Source organism: Lacerta agilis, chromosome 9 (assembly GCF_009819535.1).
Source record: "Lacerta agilis isolate rLacAgi1 chromosome 9, rLacAgi1.pri, whole genome shotgun sequence".
Lineage (NCBI taxonomy): Eukaryota > Metazoa > Chordata > Lepidosauria > Squamata > Lacertidae > Lacerta > Lacerta agilis.
The window spans coordinates 73,962,919-73,985,619 of NC_046320.1; the positions used below are offsets into that span (position 1 = coordinate 73,962,919).

General features: G+C 53.4%; 1 protein-coding gene across 1 annotated transcript in view; it reads right to left on the bottom strand.

The window, feature by feature from the left end:
- Nucleotides 1–13,931, bottom strand: part of RAB11FIP5 (RAB11 family interacting protein 5) — a 47,619-nt gene extending 33,688 nt beyond the window's left edge. Inside the window, exon 1 of the mRNA XM_033161147.1 lies at nucleotides 13,374–13,931. Within this exon, the coding sequence (XP_033017038.1) occupies nucleotides 13,374–13,765 (392 nt within the window). The 5' untranslated portion in view covers nucleotides 13,766–13,931. The remainder of the gene's footprint in view (nucleotides 1–13,373) is intronic.
- Nucleotides 13,932–22,701: the final 8,770 nt, after the last annotated feature.

A 22,701-nucleotide genomic window follows, 5' to 3' on the forward strand; every position in this document is an offset into this window, starting at 1 on the left:
TCAAGGAAGCCAAGATCCCAGAAGATCACAGGAAACTATCCAAGGATTCTTAAACTGAAATCTACCCAGTGCCATAGAGGGGAGGCAGGACACAAATCAAGAGTAGAGAATCATCACATTTCAAAGGTGGGGTGGACCCCCAGCGGTCATCTAGTCCAGCCCCCTGCAATGCAGAAGTCTCGGCCGCAGGTTCCAAAACGTCCCCCTTTGGAAGATCTCAAGACCCTCCTGACGGCAGCAATCCTGGGACGGAAAGTGGCTCAAAGGCTCTTTGAGATCTCGCCCCAAGATCTCGCTCTGGGGTTGTGGGTTTCGACAGCGCCAGGAAACCCCTCCGCCCGCAGAGTCGGAAAGGAGGTCTTGCAGCAGCAGCAGCAGGAAACCCCTCCGCCCCCTCCCCATGCAAAGATTGCGCCACAGCCGCCCAGGCGGGGCGAGGAAGAGGGCGATTGCGACACCCACGGGATCCTCCTGCAGGGACCCCAGGAGGAAGGAACGGAGGGAGGGGAGGCAGCCTGCCTCTCAACAGCAGGAGGAAAGAGGAACAGGGGGGGGCCACGGAGGGTGCCCCCAGGCAGGGCTGAGGGGAGCAGGCGCCTCTCGCAGCTTTGAAGGCTCTTCTGAGCCAGACGTCCTGGCCCCAAACACAGGGAGAGGCTCTCTTCCATCTGCCCCAGAGGCAGGCAGGGGCTGAAACAGGGAAACTGGGAGAGAAGAGGAGCCCAATTGGGGGGGGGGGGTTGTTCTTTGATGCAGCTGTTCAGCGCTGGGTCAGCAGATCATGGGGACGAAAAGGAGCGGAGGCTGGGGGACTTGGGGATAAGAACAGAAGAACATAAATGAATCGGGGGGGGGGCACTTAAAAGTACTCCCCCTCCCCCAAAAAAGAGTCCTTTTTGCTCAGGATAATTCAGATGGAAATTCCCAGGTGTCAAAAAAGGCTGTTTATGTACAGGTGAAAATCGAAAAATTAGAATATCGTGGAAAAGTCCATTTATGTAAGCAATTGTTTTCATTAGCTACTGGAGTTTAATATATGAGATAGACTCATGACATGCAAAGCGAGGTGTGTCAAGCCTTTATTTGTTGAAATTGTTAATTTGGGGTGCTCATCAGCTGTACGCCATAATCATCACAATTATAACAAATAAAGGCTTGAGATATCTCGCTTTGCATGTCGTGAGTCTATCTCATCTATTAGTTTCACCTTTTAAGTTGAATTACTGAAAGAAATGAACCTTTCCACGATATTCTAATTTTTCGAGTTTCACCTGTATGCCACTACTACGGCCCCATGTTTTGTTAGCCCCAAAATGGAAAACAAGTGAGGTCCCAACTGAAGAAGAATGGGAACTTAAGCTGATGAAATATGCGCAGCTGGCAGACTTAACTTGTAGAATAAAAGATCAAGAAGAACATAGGTTTTTTAAAAATGGAAATGTTTAATGAATACAGTGGTACCCAGAAGCATTTTGTCACACGCGCATGCGCAGAAGCACTCTGCCGCGCCACGCACATGCGCAGAACAGGCACCTCCGGTTGTGAATTCCTCAGGATCCGACCGGAGCTCCAGAACGGATCCTGTGCGCAACCAGAGGTACCACTGTATATGGGTGGAAATTGTGTACATTTGAAAACGTTGGCAGCATTAAGATAAATCCGACAGCGTAAATAAGTTTTGATGGATGCAATAATGGAACACTGAATGGTTTCGTTTATGTCAAATATGCAGGGATGTATGGCATGCAAATTGAGCCATGGAAGGAGAAGAAGGGAAGTCAAATGATATTTTAAGGTTGTTCAAATGAATATGCTAAAATGTAAAATAGAAAAACTTAATTATACCAAAAAAGAACATAAGGAGAGTCCCCTGGATCAGACAAAGGCCCCATCGAGCGCAGCATCTTGTCCTCCCAGTGGCCAACCAGATGCCTGTGGGAAACCTGCAAGCAGGATCCGAGCACAAGAGCCACTCCTGCATGGCAGAGGGTTGGACTAGATGACCCTCGGCGCCCCTTCCAACTCTGCAATTCTCTGCTTTTAGGAACTCTCCCCTCCTGTGCCTCCCAGAGGCTGGTATTCAGAAGCATTTCTGCCTCCAGGTGGGGTGCCCTCTGACCTCGGTGTGCAAACCAATTGGGGGAGGACGGCCAAGAGGCTGGTGCCTGGATAAGGGGAGCCCCCCCCCCGGTAGTTCAGGAGCAGAACACCTGCTCTGCATGCAGAAGGGCCCTGGTTCCATCCCCAGTGGCATCTGCCGGCAGGGCTAGACGGGTCACCTGGAGAGCCACAGGCAGTCAATGTGGTCCAACCTGAGCATGACGGACCCAGGTCTGATGCTGCAAAAAGCATCTCCCTCCGCTCCTAAATCCCAACTTTGGTGCAGAGAATCAGGCAGGATAAGGAAGCAGCAAGTAGCCTCTTCAGGGCCGGATCCAAGCGCACCCCGCTGCTGCCAACATAGAGGCAAGAGCAAGGTGCAAATGGGGGTCCGTCCACCCCCACAAACACACACTCCATGCGGTCCTCATTGCCAGAGGACTATTGCGCTCATCAAATGCCAACTGATGTGGTCCCTGCATCCCTCTCCAAGGCTGGGCCCATGAGGGAGGAAAGCATCGCTGGTCTGGATGGGCCTGGACTCTCGGATTCTGAAGGGACCCCGATGCTCATGAGAAGCTGGCCGGGCTCTCTTCGGGGACCCCAAGGAGGCTGCAAAGGCTGCTTCTGCGGCCTCCAAAGTGCACTTAGTTAGGGAGCTCTCCCTAACGCAGAGACTCCATCCATCTTCTTGACAGTTCAAACAAAGCTCTCCAAGGCCGGGCTTCTGCCGCTTCTCCGGCTCTGCCAGCCAGACGCATTTTGCAAAACGAGAAACGGGGACGGCACACAGGAAGCGCATTAGTCTGCCCAGCGGCCCCATTAGGAGGAGGAGGAGGAGATCGAAAGCCAGAACCGCCACTGGTTCTCCTCTCCGCAGACACAGCCCGGCTCTGCCTGCCAAGCTCCAGTCGGGCAGCCTGTTTGCAGATCTGTCACGCTGGGTCAAAACAGGGAGGCGGCCAGGCCAGCGCCAGCAGCAGCAGCCAAAGCCAGAGACCAGGCAGACTTTATCTGCAGCGCACAGCAGAGGGATGGCTCAGAAGCAGGGCATTTCCATTCCCAGGCCAGGGAGGGGCAGCTGTGCCACTCGGAACAATACCCTTTGATGAATTACCAAAGCAGCGGGAGAGTTCGCTCCTCCTCCAACAGGGAGGGAGAGAAAGGATCCACGGGTGCCCCTGTTCGATTCACTAGGTGCATCTAGAATGCCACAGAGTGTTGGGTTGGGAAGTCTGTAGAGAAACTTTGTATGGTGGAAAATGTATGAGGCGTAAACAGAAAAATGGATAATGCATTTTTTGGGTAAAAAAACCAGATCAGACCCATCAAGCAGATGCCCTCAATAGGATTTCTGGAAGCATTATTTATGGTTAATTTTTGGTCCTACCTTCTCATTTCACAGGAAGTGCTCAGGTTTCAGGTATTAAATAACAAGGTAAAGGGCCCCTGGACGGTTAGGTCCAGTCAAAGGCGACTATAAGGTGTGGCGCTCATCTCACTTCAGGCCAAGGGAGCCGGCGTTTGTCCACAGACAGTTTTCCAGGTTATGTGGACAGCAGGATTAAACCGCTTCTGGCGCAACGAGACACCGTGACGAGTGGCAGAGCGCACAGAAACTCCATTTAGCTTCCCACCACAGTGGTACCTATTTATCTACTTGCGCTGGTGTACTTTCGAACTGCTAGGTTGGCAGGAGCTGGGACAGACCACCGGGAGATCGCCCCGTTATCGATTAGTTAATACAAATAATAAAAGACATGTCTTGAAAAACACAGACAAGCAGCAATGACTCTGGAGGGGTACAAAATGCATCTTCGCTCAGGGGAAGTCAACATGGTGCCCCCTGGAAGCTGCTGGACTGAAGCTTCCCCCCCTCAAATCCCCACCCACCAGCCAGGCTACCTGGGATGAAGGGAGCCCATGGCACACCTGCAGAGACTGCAGATGCTGGTCCTGTCCTGGCTGAATGCACAACCGGATTAAGTTGCAATAAGTCAGTTCAGCTCAGCTACGCGTAACATTATGCAGCGGGTGTTTACATCACCCATCAAATTAAGCATCCCTGGCTGATCTCTGCACTTATCCACACCAAGGGAAATTGGGCTCATAGCCACAGCAACCTGAAGGGCAATGGGTGGGAACGAAGGGCGGTGGCACCCAACTGTGGAATGCCCCCCCAAGGGAGGCCCACCCGCCCCGTCTCCAAGCCTCAGTGGCCTTTAAGAAGGAATTTAGGGCGGAATCATTATTACTCCTCTACCCAACCCTCTAGCTTTCCTTTAGTGCTAGCAGCATTTTGCTGTTACTTAGGTTTGGATTATGACATCGAGAGAAAGGTGCAGGACACACCTTTTAATAACACAAAAATATTAAAACTAAAAAATTGTCCAGTAGCACCTTAGAGACCAACTAAGTATAAGCTTTCATGTGCATGCACACTTCTTCGGATACCATAAATATTAATTAAATATTAATTCTTCAGCCTGTGGGAAGGGGTTAACTTTATTTTACTTATATGCAACTCATCACTCCCAGTGGGCTCCCACTCCGGCCTGCAAGTTGCCCCTCAGCATCTGGCCAGAACGGCCTCCCGGCTGCCGGTCCAGGAATCTGCAAAAGCCCCTTTCTTTCTGCTCACAAATGATTGCAAGTGGGCTGCACCATCTCTACAGTCGCCCGCAAGGCTGCACACTCAGATCCGGTGGTGCCCGCAGGTCGGTTGCAAGGAGCGCATGTGTGCACATCCCAGCCTAGCAAGATGATGCTCAGAGAGCCAGCCTCTGCGCCCTAAGACTCTCTGGAGCCCCCAAACTCAAACAAGTGGCAGGCCTGGTGGACTTCGCCATCAACTGCAGCAGTCAAAGGCACATCAATACTTGGCTTATGATGCTCGCGCATGGGGGGGGGGCCCAGGAATTGCAAGGAAGCAAGCAGAGACCAGCCACATTTGGGGAGGGAGCTAATTCAGCCCTCCCCCCCCCCCAAGCTCAAAGCAGCCACCGCCCTCCACTTTCCACAGGAGCCTTGCCCGTCAAGAGACTTAAAGCGCAAGGGATTCCCCCAGGTGCAAATCCTGCCAAGAAAATATTCCGCATTGCATTGCATGTGTGCGAAGGAAAATTGATGGCTGGCGAGAGCCAGGAGGTGCATGTCCCACTTTCCCAGCACACAGGCTGGGGAAAGATTTGGACCGGATCCATTAGCCCACTGAGGAAGTCAGAAGAATCGCAGCCACACCAAACGCGGAGTCCCTGGCAGGGCCTTAAGAGACCAGGGAATGTGTCACAGCAGAAGCTTCCCTAGACCAGAGTCATCTGGTGAAATGGATTGTGGCCACACGCAAACATCTTTTTGTAGGCAGCCTTTCCAGAGTTCAAGCCGTGCTCCAGGCGACTTACAAAAACACATGACAAAAGTAGTCACAAACAATAAATAAAACGCCGCAAAGTACATAACCAAACTGAAGGTTCCCAACAATATCCCAGCCCCCAAAAATACCTACTACAGGGTCATAGAGTTGGAAGGGATTCCCAAGGGTCATCTGGTCCAACCCCTTCCTTGGATCACCACTTTCTCAACCAAGCAGGCCAGCGTATTAGCTAATCAGTCGGTGGATGGGAACCCGGGGGTCTCAAGGACCAGCTCAGTGCACAAAACTCTGCGCCAGGACCCCCCCCCCCCCGCATCTGTTAGCCTTCAAGGCGAAACCAAGACCCTCCTGTGGTTCTGACTGCCAAAATGCCAGCACAGCGGTCCCTGTGGAAGCTGCTGAGCCAGGCAGGAGCTGCGGACCTTGAAAGTGAATCGGGCATGCAGCATCATCGCCTGGTACATCTCCCCTGCTCACCCACCCCGCATGGGCAGAACGGAAGAACTCTTGAGCATCACGGCTCTGAAGCTTCATTCTGACCCACAAGGAGGCCTGGCCAGAGTCCTCCCACTGCGGAGCCCCCAGTCTGCTTTGCCCAAATGCCAAGGCCTCAGCCTCCTGGCCAAACACAGCTGAGCCCCCACAATCACACACACACCCCCACACACACAGCCCCAAAGCAGCCTCGAAGCTCAGGCCTTTTGGCAAAGCAGAAGCCCCCTCAAGCCCCTCCAAGGAATGGCGTACGCACACGAGAAGAGCCTGCGGAATCAGGGCCAGCATCCTGCTGCCACAGTGGCCAACCAGATGCCCGTGTTAGAACCTCATATAGAACAGCCGGGTGCCAAATAGTGCCTTAAGCCAGGGTGGCAGTTGCCAAAGCAGAATAATAATAATAATAATAATAATAATAATAATAATAATAATAATAATAATTTATTATTTTTTCCCCTCCCATCTGGCCGAGTTTCCCCAGCCTCTCTGGGCAGCTTCCAACAGAATGTTAAAATACAATAATCTATTAAACATTAAAAGCTTCCCTAAACAGGGCTGCCTTCAGATGTCTCCTAAAAGTCTGGTAGATGGTTTTCTCTTTGACATCTGATGGGAGGGCGTTCCACAGTGCGGGTGCCACTCCCGAGAAGGCCCTCCGCCTGGTTCCCTGTAACTTGCCTAGTTGCCATTTTGGGGCCAGACGATTGGAAAGTCGTTATTTTCCAATATGACTTTTTGGTTCCTGAAGTTCATTCTGATTGTGCAGGGGAAATCTCACAGACAGAATTCTGCAGTCAAAAATTCTTAAGAAGTGTGCATGCACACGAAAGCTCATACCAAGAACAAACTTAGTTGGTCTCTAAGGTGCTACTGGAAGGAATTTTTTTATTTTTTATTTGGTTTTGACTAGGGCAGACCAACACGGCTACCTACCTGTAACTAGAATTCTGCAGGACGGGGTGTTGGTGTGTGAAAACAGTCTAGAATCCAATGATCCCCAGGTATGCGCCTCCAGGTGGTGGAGATGCTGGGTGCCCGGTCATCTTCACTTGGTCACAAGTGGCCAATAGCTAGGTGCAAAATGCACCTGGCAAATGTCGAAGCTGGATACCTCTGCTGGGAACCACGCAAGCAGGACCAGGGCACAAGAGCCCCCTCCCCCTCCGCCAACCTGGCATTGCTGTCGCTCAACAGAAGCGGTTCCTAGAACAAGGCCCCCATCCTGCCATCCCTTGACCTTCCAACACCAGCTCAAAGCCTTCTTACTCACTCAGGCTTTCGGGGGCCACGTGCAGGAGTTGGGGACACTTTCTGCAGCATATGATGTCTTTGGTACGGGTTTCAAATTCCATGTTATGGGGCCTTTGCATTTTATGGGATTATGCGCTGTGAGCCACTCTGCGGTCTTAGCAGACGAAAGGCAGAATTAAAAACCAAAGCAACAAATTGCTGGTGCCCCCCAGCTACTGTTGGACTCCGGCTGCCACCCCCCTTGACCGCAGGCATGCTAGCTGGGGCTGATGGGAACTGGAAGGAACCCAAGCGGTCATCCAGTCTAACCCCCTGCGATGGTTCCACCTGCTGAAAGCCATTTATTTCACCCCAAGGCAGCTCACAGGCACAAACTCTACAAGACCACGTTTGTGATTGAAGCAGAGGTCTCCCTTGCCCACCCCCCGAGACAGATGCCACTCCCACCACGAGCCCCTTCTCCATACGCAGGCGGGCAAGAGGTGGAGGCTGCGCGCCAGGCCCACGTCAACTGGGCAGCCACACGCCAGGGATGCGGGGAGGGCGCTGGGCCCGTGCCAATGACACCCAGCGGAGCAAGCAGGACCCAAGACGAACTCCTGCGCTACCAAGGCAGGAAAGGAACAGGTCGTACGCTAGGGAAACACGCGCAGGGTGCGTTTTGAGGGAGGGGAACGCAAAACCGAACCAGGCAGATGCGCTGGTGGAAACCTGCTTGCAAAGCATGAAAGAGATTTACATCTGGTCGCATGGAAACATGGGCTGGTGTGCAGGAAGGCCAACCCAACAGGAAAGCTGTTTTTGTTGAGTCAGGAGAGAATGGAGGAGCAGGGGTTGGTTGCAAGGACACGCGTGCCTATTTCCACCCCAGTCTGCTGCCAAAGCAGCCAGGAGTTCCACGAACCTGTGGGTGAGGGGCTGGGGGGTGCATTTTGCAGGGCCACTCTGCTCAACCCAGGCTCCTCAAGCACCCCCCTGCAAAATGCAGCCACTCCCCTCTCTAAAAGCCCACGCCCAAGAGCAGAATCATAGAGTTGGAAGAGACCACAAGGGCCATCCAGTCCAACCCCTTGCCAAGCAGGAAACATGCATGACATTACAAACAGAAGCTCGTGTTTTTAATCTGTCATCGGGCTGGTGCGCACGGGTTTCCCTTGCATGTTTTTGTCTGCCTTCCTCCAATTAACAGCTGCCATGAGGTGCTTGCTAGAGGTGGGGAGGCAGGAAGTGAGTTTAAAGCCTTTAGAAGGAATAAAGACCATTTGGAAGGGAAGCCCAGATGCAAGGCAGGGAAGAGAGATCAACTGGCTGCTTACTCAGCAGGGCACTGGCTCCAACGACGCATGCTTGTTGCTGACTGCCAGACGCAGAATCATAGAATCTTAAGAGCTGGAAGGGACCCTGAGGGTCATCCAGTCCAGCCCCCTGCAATGCAGGAAACTCCGCTAAAGCATGCAAGACAGACGGCCATCCAACCTCTGCTTAGAAACCTCCAAGGAAGGAGAGATTTTGCGGGGCTGGATCAGGCCATCAACCAATGGCTTCCAGGATTAAGCCTTTCCTCCAACTGAAGCCCAGGCCAGAGAGGAATTGCATGAGCTCAGGGCAAGGACCACGGCTAGCCCATCAACGCCAGGCCCCCCAACTCTGGGGCGGGAGACACCACAGACAATATGCTCCCTGCAAGCCCAAGGCGGCAGCTCTCTTGGAGAGGGGCTGGGGGGCTCCAGGACTTGTCCTGCAACGAACAACACGGACATTCGGGGTCCCAAGAGGAAGCCCTCAAGTCTACTCTCAGTCACACACAGAGTTGAGGCACCAGGGACCCCACAATGGCAGAGGAAACGCAACTGACTCTGAACGTGCAAAGCTGCCTTATACAGAGTCAGGCCACTGGCACAACTATCAACAGCAGCAGCAGTAGTAGTAGTAGTAGTAGTAATAATAATAATAATAAATTATTTATACCCCAACAGAATTATTATTATTAATAATGATAATAATAAAGTGATAAAACATCAGACATTAAAAGCTTCCCTAAACAGGGCTGCTTTCAGATGTCTCCTAAAAGTCTGGTAGTTGTTTTTCTCTTTGACATCTGGTGGGAGGGCGTTCCACAGGGCGGGTGCCACTACCGAGAAGGCCCTCTACCTGCTTCCCGGTAATCTCACTTCTTGCAGGAAGGGAACTGCCAGAAGGCCCTCAGCACTGGACCTCAGTGTCCAGGCAGAATGATGGGGGTGGAGACGCTCCTTCAGGTATACAGGACCGAGGCCGTTTAGGGCTTTCAAGGTCAGCACCAACACTTTGAATTGTGCTCTGAAACGACCTGGGAGTCAATGAAGGTCTTTCAGAACCGGTGTTTTGTGGTCTCGGCGGCCGCTCCCAGTCACCAGTCTGGCTGCCGCATTCTGGATTAGTTGTAGTTTCCAAGTCACCTTCAAAGGTAGCCCCATGTAGAGCGCATTGCAGTAGTCCAAGCGGGAGAGAACCAGAGCATGCACCACTCTGGCAAGACAGTCCACGGACAGGTAATGTCTCATCCTGCATACCAGATGGAGCTGGTAGACAGCTGCCCTGGACACAAAATTGACCTGCGCCTCCATGGACAGCTGTGAGTCCAAAATGACTCCCAGGATGCGCACCTGGTCCTTCAGGGGCACGGTTACCCCATTCAGGACCAGGGAGTCCTCCACACCAGCCTGCCCCCTGCCCCCCCCCAAAATAATACTTCTGTCTTGTCGGGATTCAACCTCAGTCCGTTAGCTGCCATCCATCCTCCAACTGCCTCCAGGCACTGACTGGCAGAGGCTCTCTGGGGTTTGAGGCAGGGGACGTTCCCATCCTGCCTGGAGAAGATGCTGCCACTGGGGACTGAAGCTGGGTGCTCTGCCAATGAGCCCCCCATCAGGTGAATGCAGGGTGGCCCTTGCAGACTCCTACACCTTCCCCTGGGGGTCCCACCAACAGGCCTTTCCACATCTCTTGGATGCTTGACCCTTAAGGGATTATTAACACACAAGTCACTGGGAGGAGGGACACACACAGAGACCCAAAGAGGTTGTGTGTTGCAGTTTGCTAACCAAATTAACAACGTTCCTGCAGTGAGGTACGCAGGGCTAAAGCAGGCTCTCACTAAAAGAGTCAGCAGCCACAGGGCAGGAGCAGAAAGGCCCCACACCCCTGGCAGGTGAAAGGCTTTCCTGCCCCATAGGGAGTCAACTCCCTTTGGGTCCTTGAGCTCCAAAAGCATCTCCTAGTCTATGGTGGGACTCATGTGCCTCTCAGGCACAGACGTATATACAGCTTCAACATCTGGCACCGGGCACAGAATTTTTTCGTTATTTTTTCTAAGATGAAATTGCTGCGTAGAATTTCTATCAGCCTTGGGCAGAGCCGTGTGAGTGAAGCACACCTGCAGGAAGTATTTGGGTCACGAGAACGTCTTCCTGAGAGCTGTGCCGGGTCTTTGAGGAGCTCCCCAAAGGGATGTCAGAGCCGCCGTCTCCTGTCAATCCCTTTTGCACATCAAACACCCCTTCAGGTCAGTCACCCCTTCATCCCTCAGGTGGGAGAGGGAGCGGAAGGGATCTCCCTTGCAAAACACAGGTGCTCCCATTACGGAGGGCCTTCTCGGTGGTGGCGCCCGCCCTGTGAAACGGCCTCCCGTCAGATGTCAAGGAAATAAACAACTATCGTCACCAGCAAAGGATATTTCCACAGCCCCCATTGCAGGAAGGCTACAGGCTGGTGATGGGTGCCACAGCCTCAGGGGGAGAGCAGCTGGCGACAAGGTAGAGGGTCCCCGCTCCCACCCCCACTGGCAGCATCTCCAGGCAGGGCTGGGAGAGGATTCCAGCCTGAAACCCTGGAGAGCCACTGCTGCCAGTCAGAGTAGGCAGCACTGAGCTAGATGGAGCCAGGGGCCTGACTCAGGAGAAGGTCGCTCCCTATGGTCCTATCTGGGCCCTGCAGGCAGCGCCACTCTGGCCCTTTCTCAGGCTACCTCAAAGGGCTCTTGCACACCAGGGTTGGAAGGAGCTAATCGTCCAAGGGCGCACTGAACGCAGGTTATCATTGTCGCCCCAACGGAATGTCTAGGCACTGTTTTCCCCCTGCAAAGTTTGCAGTTGGTGTTGTTCTTAATTTCCTTTCTATGCTGCTTTATATTTTAAGGGGGGGGAATCTCCAAACGGTTTGCAACACATTAAAACCAGGGTTAGAAACTCAGGTGTAGAAGCGAATCGCCAAATGGCACCATAAACTTTGGTTACGGTTGCCACAACATAAAGTTGTTCCCTCCCCCGCCCCAGCAGTTCCCATGCAAGGTTTCGGGCGGGGGGGGGCGCACCCAGTAGCCCCACTTGGCTGACACGCTAAGCTCAGGCCTCCCCGCAAGAAGAGGGGGCTGGAGGGGGAGGCTGAGCTTTGCCTAACCAGGGCAGGGGCGTCGTTCGGGAAGCAGGAGGGGGAGAAGCGTTCACCACCTGCTTTCCTTCCCCAAAATGAGCCTTTCGAAGTCTGCAGGAAGCCCTTCTCACCCCGGGAAATCGGGAGTGGCTGGACCTTTGGTCTGTTGCATAGTTAGAGCACACAGTTCGACTATGGAACTCCCTGCCACAAGAAGCAGCGATGGCCACCAACATGGGTGGCTTTGAAAGAGGACTGGGCAGATTCCTGGAGGAGGAAGAGGCGGCTATGGATGGCTCCTGGCCAGGATGGCTCTGCTTGGCCTCCACAGTCAGAGGCAGCCATACTTCTGAATCGCCGTTTCTGGAAACCCCAGGAGGAGGGGATAGTTGCTCTTGTGTTCGAATCCTGCTTGCAGGTTTCCCTTTGGGTCACCTGGTGAGAACAGGGTGCTGGACTGATCCAGCAGGCTTTTCCGAGGTTTTTATGTTCTCATGATGTTCATGCCACGTTCCACCATCCCTTGGAAGAACCACAAGTGAGGAAGGGGCTGCTAGGCCAGGGAGAGAACAAAAACTGGGCGAGCGGGACCACCGGCCGAACCCAGCACTTGGGCTCCTGAAATGCAGGAAAGTTCAGTCCCGTTCTCAGCACCCCTCGGGAAAACATCTGAAGATCCTCCCGGACGAGGCCAGTGGCCCCTCTGGTCCAGCATCCTGGTTTCCCGGGGGCCACCCAGGTGCCGGCAGGAAACACACGGGCCAAACAGCACTCTGCCCATGCAAATCCCAGCAACTGGTGTTTGGAGGCATCACTGCCTCTGGCTGTGGAGGTTCTACACCTGTGGCTTGTTGTGCTCCTCCATTCATCTGTCTAATCTTCTTTTTCACGCCATCTCGGTTGCTGACCACCGCTGCCTCCTGTGGCAGGGAGTTCCACAGCTCAGCTATGCACTGCACAAAGGACTTTCTTCTCTCTGTCCGGAATCTTCCAAACAGCATTTGGGTTGGGTCCAGCCGCCTTGTGCATCCCAGCGAACGCCTATGGCAGACTCCCCCCCCCACACACACCTTATGTGCTTGCAGGGGCTGATGGGAGTTGTAGTCCACAAGTTGCATCCGAAGAGTCCCAGGTGGGGGTGTGGGGAGAGCCCGCCATGGGGCTTCATGGCTGCGAGGTGGAAGGAGCTCTCCTTGCAAGGGTCGGACGCAAAGAGCGTGACTCTGCAATTCTCCTCCGCCGGGAAGCGAGAAGGCAGCAATCCTGCTGGTGCAGCTGCTGTCGCCTTCGCCCTGCTTGGCCTTGGAGACCTTGGGCGTCCAAACAACGCCCCCCCCCCCCCAGCCTCCTCCAACCTGGCCTTCCCGACCCACTGCAGGAGCTGCTGCCCCCTTTCCTCCGCCCCATCTGCACACACCCGGGGCTCAACCCTGCAGTCTGCTCTGCAGAACTTAAACTCGACGGCGGCTGCGGAGCGACGCTCCTGCCTCGCCCTCGGCTCCCGCGGCGCTCTGCCCATGCTCGCGTACGGCAGGCCCACAGGCAACCCCCCCCAGGGCGTCGGAGGGGCGCTCTGCACGGACTCAGGGGCACTCTTGCCACCCAAAAGAAAAGCACTCCGCCCTACCATTGGTCCTGGTGAGCCATTCCCCGTCCCCGGGCGAGAGTCGCCCTCTGCGCGGGCTCAGGGGCCCCCTCGCCAAGTCGCCTTCCCCCCCCCCCATCCATTCCCAGCCCCACTTACTGGTCCGGGTGGGATCCGCCTCGCTGGAGCAGCTCGCGCAGCGGGACGGCGGCGCGGCCGAGGAAGCGGTCGGTGCCGACGAGCGCGCGCTGCCACACGGTGATCTGCAGCAGGAGCGCCGGGTCGTCGGCGTCGTCGGGGCCGGGCGTGGGCGGCAGCTGGAGCGCGCACTCGTCGGCCCAGCGCGGCCCGCTCCGCTGCGGCGCCACGGGCGTGCGGTACTTCTGGCGGCCCAGCTGCAGAGCCACGAAGGCGTCGCCCGACGGGCCGCCCTTGGTGCGCAGAGCCCGCGCCTGCAGCACCGTCACCTGGACGTGGCTGGGCAGCCACGACGGCGGGGACGACAGCGGCGGGGACGGCGCCCCACCGGGCTCCGACGACACCCGGCTCATCCCCGCGGGCGCCGCCGAAACACCCGCCCGGCAGCCGGAGGAGGAGGAGAAGGCGGACAAGGTCGGGGCCTCTGCAGCGGCGGCGGTAGCGGCTCCGCGTCCGTTCGTCTGTCGGGGCGCCCGGCCGGCCTCCAAGACTCGCTCCTGGCCAAGACGCGCCCCTCCCTCCCCGCCTCCTCGTCCCTCCTTCCTCCCCTCCCTCTTTCTCTCCTTCCCTCCTTCCTCCCCTCCCTCTTTCCCTCCTTCCTCCGCAGGCTCCTCCTCGCGCCTCGCCGCACGCGCGGGCAACTCGGCAGCTGCAGACGCCGCTCCCGCTGCGCTTGCAAGCCGAAGGGGCGGCTGGCAACGCCTCTGCTCTTTCTCTCTCCCCCCCCCCGCCCCCACCTTCCAGCAGCCCGAGTCAGGATCCAAGCGCCACCCTGAGATGCAAATGACGGCTTGCCCCGATCCACTTGGCAACCCTGGAAATGCAACGCGGACCTCCGCTGGTGCGCCTTTGCAGAATCCGGGCTCGGCGCCCCGATGGGCCCCAGGCAGGCGGCCAGCTCTTCCCTCCCCAATCCCGGCTTGGCCCAGGGCCTGTCTTGGGAGGGGCGCGGGTGGGGGGGGGGGTGCAGGAGCAGCAGCTCGGGCGAGGGACACGATCCCCAGCCCAGCTCTCCAGTCCTGGGCAGCCCCATTGGCACTGCGGAGCGCTCCTTCGGCTCACCGGGTCTCGCCTGGTGAATGGCAGCCTGGGCTAGAGGGAGGTTGGCCGCCCCCGGAGCCCTTTCCAGTGACTGCCACAGAGAAGCCCGTTTATTTATTTATTTCTTGGAGTATTTTAACCATATAGTATCATAGAACTGAGGGTCCTCTAGTCCAACCCCCTCCAGTGCAGGAATCACAGCTCAAGCATCTCTCACAAATGGCTATCCAACCTCCAAGGAAGGAGAGGCCCCCACCTCCCAAGGAAGCCCATTCCCCTTTTGAATGGCTGGCTCATACAGTCAGGAAGTTCTTCCCTTTTCTTGTTCACGTCTACCCTTCTGGAGAAGCACCTGAAAACCAGTTTGCTCCATCTTCCCCGTGAACAGCCCTTCGGCTATAACAGAATAACAGAACCATTCACAGAGTTGGAAGGGAACCACCAGGGTCATCTAGTCCAACCCCCTGCAATCAGGGCCGGTGCTAGGGTTTTTTGCGCCCTAGGCGAGATCACCTGGCGCGCGCCCCCTGGCCAATCCCTAGCACCAGCCCTGCAGAGAAGCCCGATTTCGGGCTGCTCCCCCCCTCCCCGTCACTGCCGCTGGCGGAGTGGCACCGGGGGGCGGGGGGCAGGCTGGCCGGCGCCCCCTCCATTTTGGCACCCTAGGCAACTGCCTAGTTCGCCTAAACGGACGCGCCGGCCCTGCCTGCAATGCAGGAATCTTTTGCCCAGCATGGGGCTTGAAACCGCAACCCTGAGATTAAGAGTCTCACGGACTGAGCCATCTCCTTTAAAGATGGTTCTCTCCTCTCAGTCTCCTCCAGGCTCAACATACCCAGCTCCTTCAACCGTTCCTCATCAGGCTTGGTTTCCAGACCCTGGACCATCTTGTTGCACACCTTCCAGCTTATCAATATCTGTTCCTCCCTGCCTTTGGTTGTAAGTCGCCTTGGGCAATATAATAATAGTAACAGTAAATAAAATAATATTAATAATAATATCAACAATCCCGGCTCTAATACTACATGCCACACACCACAGCAGCAAAAATTTGGCGCCTGGCTCCCTTATATTCAGGGTCTTGTGAGTTGAGACTGAAATTTCCTCTGCTGAGCCCCACTGCAGCTACGCTGTTCCCCTTTTCAGCTACCCGTAGTTCTTATCCAAGGTGGGGGATTTATTGGAGAAATGGCTTGTGGGGAAATATTTTAATGTTGGATCTGTGACGTGGGTCCCCAACTTATAGCACAGTGCCCCTCTGAAGCAAGAGAGGGGTCTGGTGACAGGGAACGGAGTTCGGCCCAGAGGAGGATATTTCAGTGGGGAAGCAGAAGGCATTGGGAGATGCGTGTTCATGGCAGCAGAGAAATGCCCCAAGCTCCAATGCCGGGTCGCAGAAAACACATTCATGTTGCGCTTCTCAAACAGGGGCTGCGCATTCCTGGGTGGGTCACCGTGCAGCACAAGCCTTTTCCCTTTTTCGTATTTGCAGAGCCAGCGGCAGACTTACAGCTGTTGCTGCAGCTCCTTTAAGAGACCAGCTCACTCACTGCCTCCAGAGATGTGTGGCAGAACAAATCCTGTTCAAATACATGTTGCCTATATGTCAGCATTGCAAGAGAAAAATAGAATGCAAACTCATTCCCTGCATTGCAGTGGGCTGGAATAGATGACACTTGGGGGTACCTTCCAACTGTACAGTCCTGTGATTCTATGACTGTTAACCACTGATGTGGCAGCCTTGAATTTTCAGGTGCAGTGCATCTCTTATTATTATTATTATTATTATTATTATTATTATTATTATTATTATTATTATTTCCAAAAGGTAGCAGACACAACACTAATTGTAACTGGATTGTAATTTGATCTTTGTGTGTGTGTTTCGTTTTGTGTTTTTTTCTTGAATTGGATTATGATTTGATTTGATTTGTTATTGATTGGCTGCTTTTAATGGAAAATTAATTAAAATTATTATTTTACAAAGGCCCAATTTCTGCATTGTGCAGAGCTGACCTCTGAGAAGACAGGACCTGCAGAAGGCCCTCCTCACCTGCGGAGCGCAGTCACTGGGCAGAGCAGGGTAGAGACAACCCTCCTGGTCGTGAGATGCCTAGGGCTTTTATGCACCCAAAAGGGCACCTTGAACTTAGCTCAGGAGCTCATTAGAAGCCTGGGCAACTCTTCCCAGTGGGGAGACGTGTTGGCAATAATTTGCCCCGGTGAGCAGTTGCATTTCGCAACGGCTGCCACTTCTGGACCTACCCCAAGGGCAGGCCCCCAATCAAGCAATTGCAGCAATCTATCCTGGAGGTGCTGGGACGCGGGTGGTGCTGTCAGTTAACCACAGAGCCCAGGGCTTGCTGATCAGAAGGTTGGCGGTTCGAATCCTGATGATTCAATGGGTGAGCGCCCATTGTTCGGTACCTAGCAGTTCAAAAGCAAGTCAAAGCGCAAGTAGATAAATAGGTCCCGCTCCGGCAGGAAGGTAAACAGCGTTTCTGTGCGCTGCTCTGGTTCGCCAGAAGCGACTTAGTCATGCTGGCCACATGACCCGGAAGCTGTACGCCGGCTCCCTTGGCCAATAAAACGAGATGAGCACCGCAACCCCAGAATCGTCCACGACTGGACTTAACTGCCAGGGGTCCCTTTACCTTTTTATCCTGGAGGTGACCAGTGCCTGGACGGGACTGGCCTGCCACTCATGAAGGAAGGTCTCATCCAGGATGGGCTGTGGATCCTCAATGCTGCATCTGACGGAATTCATGGCCAGAAGTGAGCTCTCATTCCCCCCCACCCCCACCCCCGTCTGTCTTGTGATGCCTGCTTGGCTGAGCTGATCTCTCTCACACACACACACAAAACACTTTGCTCCGTGGGGGCTGCAGCTGGAGAAATGCCTGGTGCAAATTCTGGAGCCGTGAGTCTTGGTCCAAGGAGTCTGGCTCGAGCCAAGGGCAAAAAGAGGGATACATTTGTCCCAGGAGCCCCCCACCCGTGTTCTCGACTTGGCCTTGGAGCCTTGCAGGAGCCCCATCCTCCCGGGTGCCCCTGCCAAGCCCTGGAGCAAACAACCCCACTGCCTCCGCCACAGAGAGCCCCCCCCTGGGCCAGCTGAAAGCAATCTGGGCAAATCCCACACAGGATCATCTCTGCAGCAGCTGCATCTCTCTGGCAAGGACACGTCCGGCCCCCCTGCGATCAGCTGAGGCCGGGGCACCTGCCACACGGATCGGATGTCGGCGGCCTCCGCCTCTTCCTCCTCCAAACAGCCAGCGGGTTCAGGAGAACGAGGCATTTTGCAAGCGCTTTGGGGCCTGCTCACCATAGAGGGTCCTCTTCCTCCTCTTCCAGTCCACCCCCCCCCCTCCAATCTCTCCTGCTCGGTGGTTAAACCTGCCTCAAAAAGGAGGGGCGGGGGCTCCCCACCCACAGGCACTCAGGCTCCCTTGCACCCTTGGCAAGGAGCTAGCTGTATTGGCATTGTAAAGCATGGAGAGGCACCATTGTTGTGCCACCCTAGGCCTGCGCCCTTGGTGGGGGCCAGCCTGGCTCACCCCTGGGTACGCCTCTGTCTCCTCCCAAACAGCTCCTGACTCTGAACTGTTGCATCAAATCAATGGCCTCTTCTAGTCCAGGATCCTCTTCTCACAGGGGCCCCTCAGATGCCCCCCCGGGGGGGACCCACAAGCAGGATTCGAACACAAGAGCCTTCCCCACCCCCACCCCCTGGTATTCAGAAGGGAGGAGAGAGTTGTGGGTCTCCACAGCAGCAAGGCTGCCTTATAGGTGATGCCGGATTCAAGCTTGGAATTCAAAAGGCCTCCCCCATTAAAAAAGGGGCTCCCCTCTCCAAACTAACAAGAGCAAAGCCCACTTTTAAAAAGCAGGCCCTTCCACTTGCAGGAAGTTCTAGCTGAGCCTGGATGCCCTGCCCCCAAATAATCCAGGGAACTCACTGCCTCATGGCACCCATCTGGCTACCTTCATTCTTTTCTTCAGGAGCTGAGGACCCCCCAGCTGGCAAAAGCCCACTCAGAAGCATATTTGGCTCCTAGCTGTGCAAAGCGAACTGGCTCTATGCCATCGCTTGGGGGCTGGTGTGGACCTGAAATAAACCTGGGGAAGAAACAAGGGGGGGGGGAGAATGGGAATGTGAAATTGTAAATCTATAAATGTTATGTGTATGTATAAATTTAATGTATATGTATTATTATGTAAAGATTTCATATACCAGTATGTATGGCAACACAAAATTATTAATAATAAGAGGTTTCTCACACCTTAAAAAAAAACAAATCTGGGGTGCTTTTAAAGCAAAGTGTGGGCATGGGGAAATTCCAGGCTGGGGGGCGGGGGGGGGGGGAGAGACCTCCTTGCTTAAACAATGCTTCCTTTGCATTTCTGAAGCAGGGAGGACTTGAGATGAAGCTGGTCTGACTGCAGGCTTCCTCTTCAAAACTGTTTCCACCTCTTTCACATTCCCTCCTCTCCCAATGCTGTGGCTTTCGAGGAGGGAGTATTGCAGCTTCTGAACCCCGGCTGCACCAATGCTGCATGCCCGCTTTTGCAGGGATCTTGCCAAACGCAGCTCTGCATTATTCCGTGAGCAGCGTGCGACGCTCAGCTTGGGAAAAAGAGGTGGCAGGTGTAAAGGGCCCCAGGAGCAGAATGCTGCTTACAGCTCCAACCACTAGGCCACCCTCCTCCTCTTCTCACTTTAGCCAGGAGTGGGCCCTTTAGGCTGCTGTTAGGTGGGGAGCAGCCAGCAACCGGCCCTCCCTCTCCAGGGAGCAGAGCAGCCTCACAGCAGATTGCTTGGAGATTATTCACAGGTGGAAGGAAACAGCCCCTGTCAGCAGCTGGACAGTCAGTGGGAAGGCGGAGGATGAAGGAGGAGGTTTGGGAGAGTCAGGAGAGTGTGTGGCACTTGAGGAAAATGCCAGAAGCCTACAAGGGAATTTGAGGGACAAATAGCATCCAAAAGCTTATTAAAAAAAATATCAATGACTTCCCTTCTTCTCTTTCATGGTTCATTTTGCATAACATAAATCCCTGCATATTTTACATAAACTAAACCATTCAGTATTCCATTATTGCATCCATCAAAACTTATTTACACCATTGAATTTATCTTTTTTAAATAGTTTTTATTGATTTTTACATGTTTATCTTGATCACAATGACATCATCTCAGATACAAACCCAAACCTAGATACCCCTCTCCCCCCTGCAACTTCCCTCAGCTTCTTGTTCTGGTTTGTTGCATAATAATTTCCCTGCTTTTTGGTTATACCTTAATACTGTATTCTCTAAATTAGGTCCTTCCTTTATTCTGTTAGGTAATTGTAAGTGTTCAGTCAAATCCTGCTAGTGAGTTCATTTCTTTACAATATTTCTGTAAAGACATCGTAAATGGTTCCCACTCCTTTTCAAAGTCTCTATTGTCTTTGTCTCTTAATCTCTCAGTCAATTCAGCCATTAGTTTGTCTTGCCATTCTTCTTTAGTTGATATCTCATCGCTTTTCCACTTTGGGGCTAACAGTATCCTAGCCGCCATTGTAGCGTACATGAAAATTTTCTTCTTTTGGCAGGTCTTGACCTGTAACGCCTAATAAAATGGCTTCTGGTTATCTTAAACATCTTTTTCATTTCATTATATATCATTTCCCAATATTTCTTGATCACTGTATTTTACAATTCCACCACATATGTAAAAACGTACCCTCTTTCTCTTTACACTTCCAACATTTTTTAGAGCCTGTTCTACACATACACCGCTGAAATTATCTTGATGTTGCCCACGTTGTCAAGTGTACACAATCGCCCCCCCATATTTTCAATAAACATTTTCCAATCTCCTCTAAACACGTGCACTTCTTGTTCTCTTATTCTATATGTTAAGTCCGCAAGCTGCACATATTGCATCCGCTTAAGTTGCCATTCTTCTTTAGTTGGGACCAAAAAGTCTTTATCTGGTGGGATCTATGGGGCCCTTCTCATCTGCCCCTGAGGGGAAGACCCAAACTAATGGACACCAGTGACAAGAAATGAGATTCTCACTTCACATTCGGAACAACTTTCTGACAGAGCTGCTTGACAGTGGAACCAACTCCCACGGGAGGTGATGGACTCTCCTTCCTTGGAGGTTTTTAATAATAATGATAACTCTTTTATTGTTTATACCCCGGGCATCTGGCTGGGTTTCCCCAGCCACTCTGGGCGGCTTCCAGGAAAATATAAAAAAGAATAAAACATCAGACATTAGAAACTTCCCTGCCTTCAGATGTTTTCTAAAAGTGGTGTAATTCTTTATCTGCCTAACATCTGATGGGAGGGCGTTCCACAGGGAGGGTGCCACCACCGAGAAGGCCCTCTGCCTGGTTCCCTGTAACGTTGCTTCTTGCAATGAGAGAACCGCCAGAAGACCCTCGGAAGTGGACCTCAGTGTCCGGGCTGAACGATGGGGGTGGAGATGCTCCTTCAGTTATAAGCAGAGGTTGGATGACCATCTGTCGGGGGTGCTTTGGCTGAGATTCCTGCATTGCAGGGGGTTGGACTGGATGACCCCTGGGGGTCCCTTTCAACCCTTCAATTCTATGATTCTATGAATTCAAGGAACAGCCAAAGTTCCAGCAGAGACACTTTAAACGAGGTTCCATTTGCTCTGGAGAAAAGAAGATTAGGGCAGAAGTTAAAATTCAACTACTTCCAAGATATGCCCAGAAGAAAGCTGGAAGAAGCTATTTCCCTCCACTGCGCCCCCCCCCTCCTGATGCTGACATGAGAAGAAGAGCCTAAATTAGCATTTTCAGCTAGAAAAACATTCTTTCTTGCTGACAGCTGCTTAACTGGAAGGAGCTGCAGGAATGTTTTCCCTGGAGAGGAGCAGAGGCCCAGGGAGGGCACCGCTACCCTGACAGTGGCATTGTGCGTCAGGTGCCGAGTGGTGCTTTGGGAGGGAGCAGGGCCCCTCAAATGTTGCAGGGGGTGGACTAGAGGACCGTTGGGTGTCCCTTCCAGCTCTGTGATTCTCTGTTCAAAGGAACTCTGCACAGCAGGTCTTTTTGGCCACTGCCTCTCGCTTGGTCCTCACCTCCCAAACTAGGCAGGGGAGGAGCCCTTAAAGGTAGAGGGACACCCATCCTTACAGGTCTAACCTGCAGTGCTCAGGTGAGATCCAGCAGTTGCAGATACTCTGAGCAGGGCGGTGTTCCTTTGCTCCTGGGTTGCTGGCCCTGAGGCCTAGAAACTTGCAAGGCTCCTGTGTTTTGCAGTGTGGGGATCACACACACACACACCCCACTGGGGTTGCACAAAGGAACTCAGCCAAGTGAGCTGCATTAACAGTTGTGAGCCCAGAGCTACCCAAGGGTAGAAGTGAAGGGTAAAATAACCAAGTATATTGTTGTTCAGTGGTTCAGTCATGTCTGACTCTTCGTGACCCCATGGACCAGAGCACGCCAGGCACTCCTGTCTTCCACTGCCTCCCGCAGTTTGGTCCGACTCATGCTAGTAGCTTCGAGAACACTGTCCAACCATCTCATCCTCTGTCACCCCCTTCTCCTTGTGCCCTCCATCTTTCCCAACATCAGGGTCTTTTCCAGGGAGTCTTCTCTTCTCATGCGGTGGCCAAAGTATTGGAGCCTCAGCTTCAGGATCTGCCCTTCCAGTGAGCACTCAGGGCTGATTTCTTTAAGGATTGATAAGTTTGATCTTCTTGCAGTCCATGGGACTCTCAAGAGCACCACAATTCAAGTATATTTGTTGTTGTTCAGTCGTTCAGTCGTGTCCGACTCTTCGTGACCCCATGGACCAGGGCACGCCAGGCACGCCTTTCCTTCACTGCCTCTCGTAGTTTGGTCAGACTCAAGTTGGTAGCTTCGAGAACACTGTCCAACCATGTCGTCCTCTGTCGTCCCCTTCTCCTTGTGCCCTCCATCTTTCCCAACATCAGGGTCTTTTCTAGGGAGTCTTCTCTTCTCATGAGGTGGCCAAAGTACTGGAGCCTCAACTTCAGGATCTGTCCTTCTAGTGAGCACTCACTAGATGCCAAATAAATTAGCAAAAATGCATAAGACAGAATCAGGTAAATGTTGGAAGTGTAAAGCTATGGATGAAACTTTTTCCCATATGTGGTGGACCTGTGGAGTATTATTATTATTATTATTATTATTATTATTATTATTATTAGTTTTACATATAATCACATTACGTAACATCATACCCTCTTATTTTATCTCTTTGG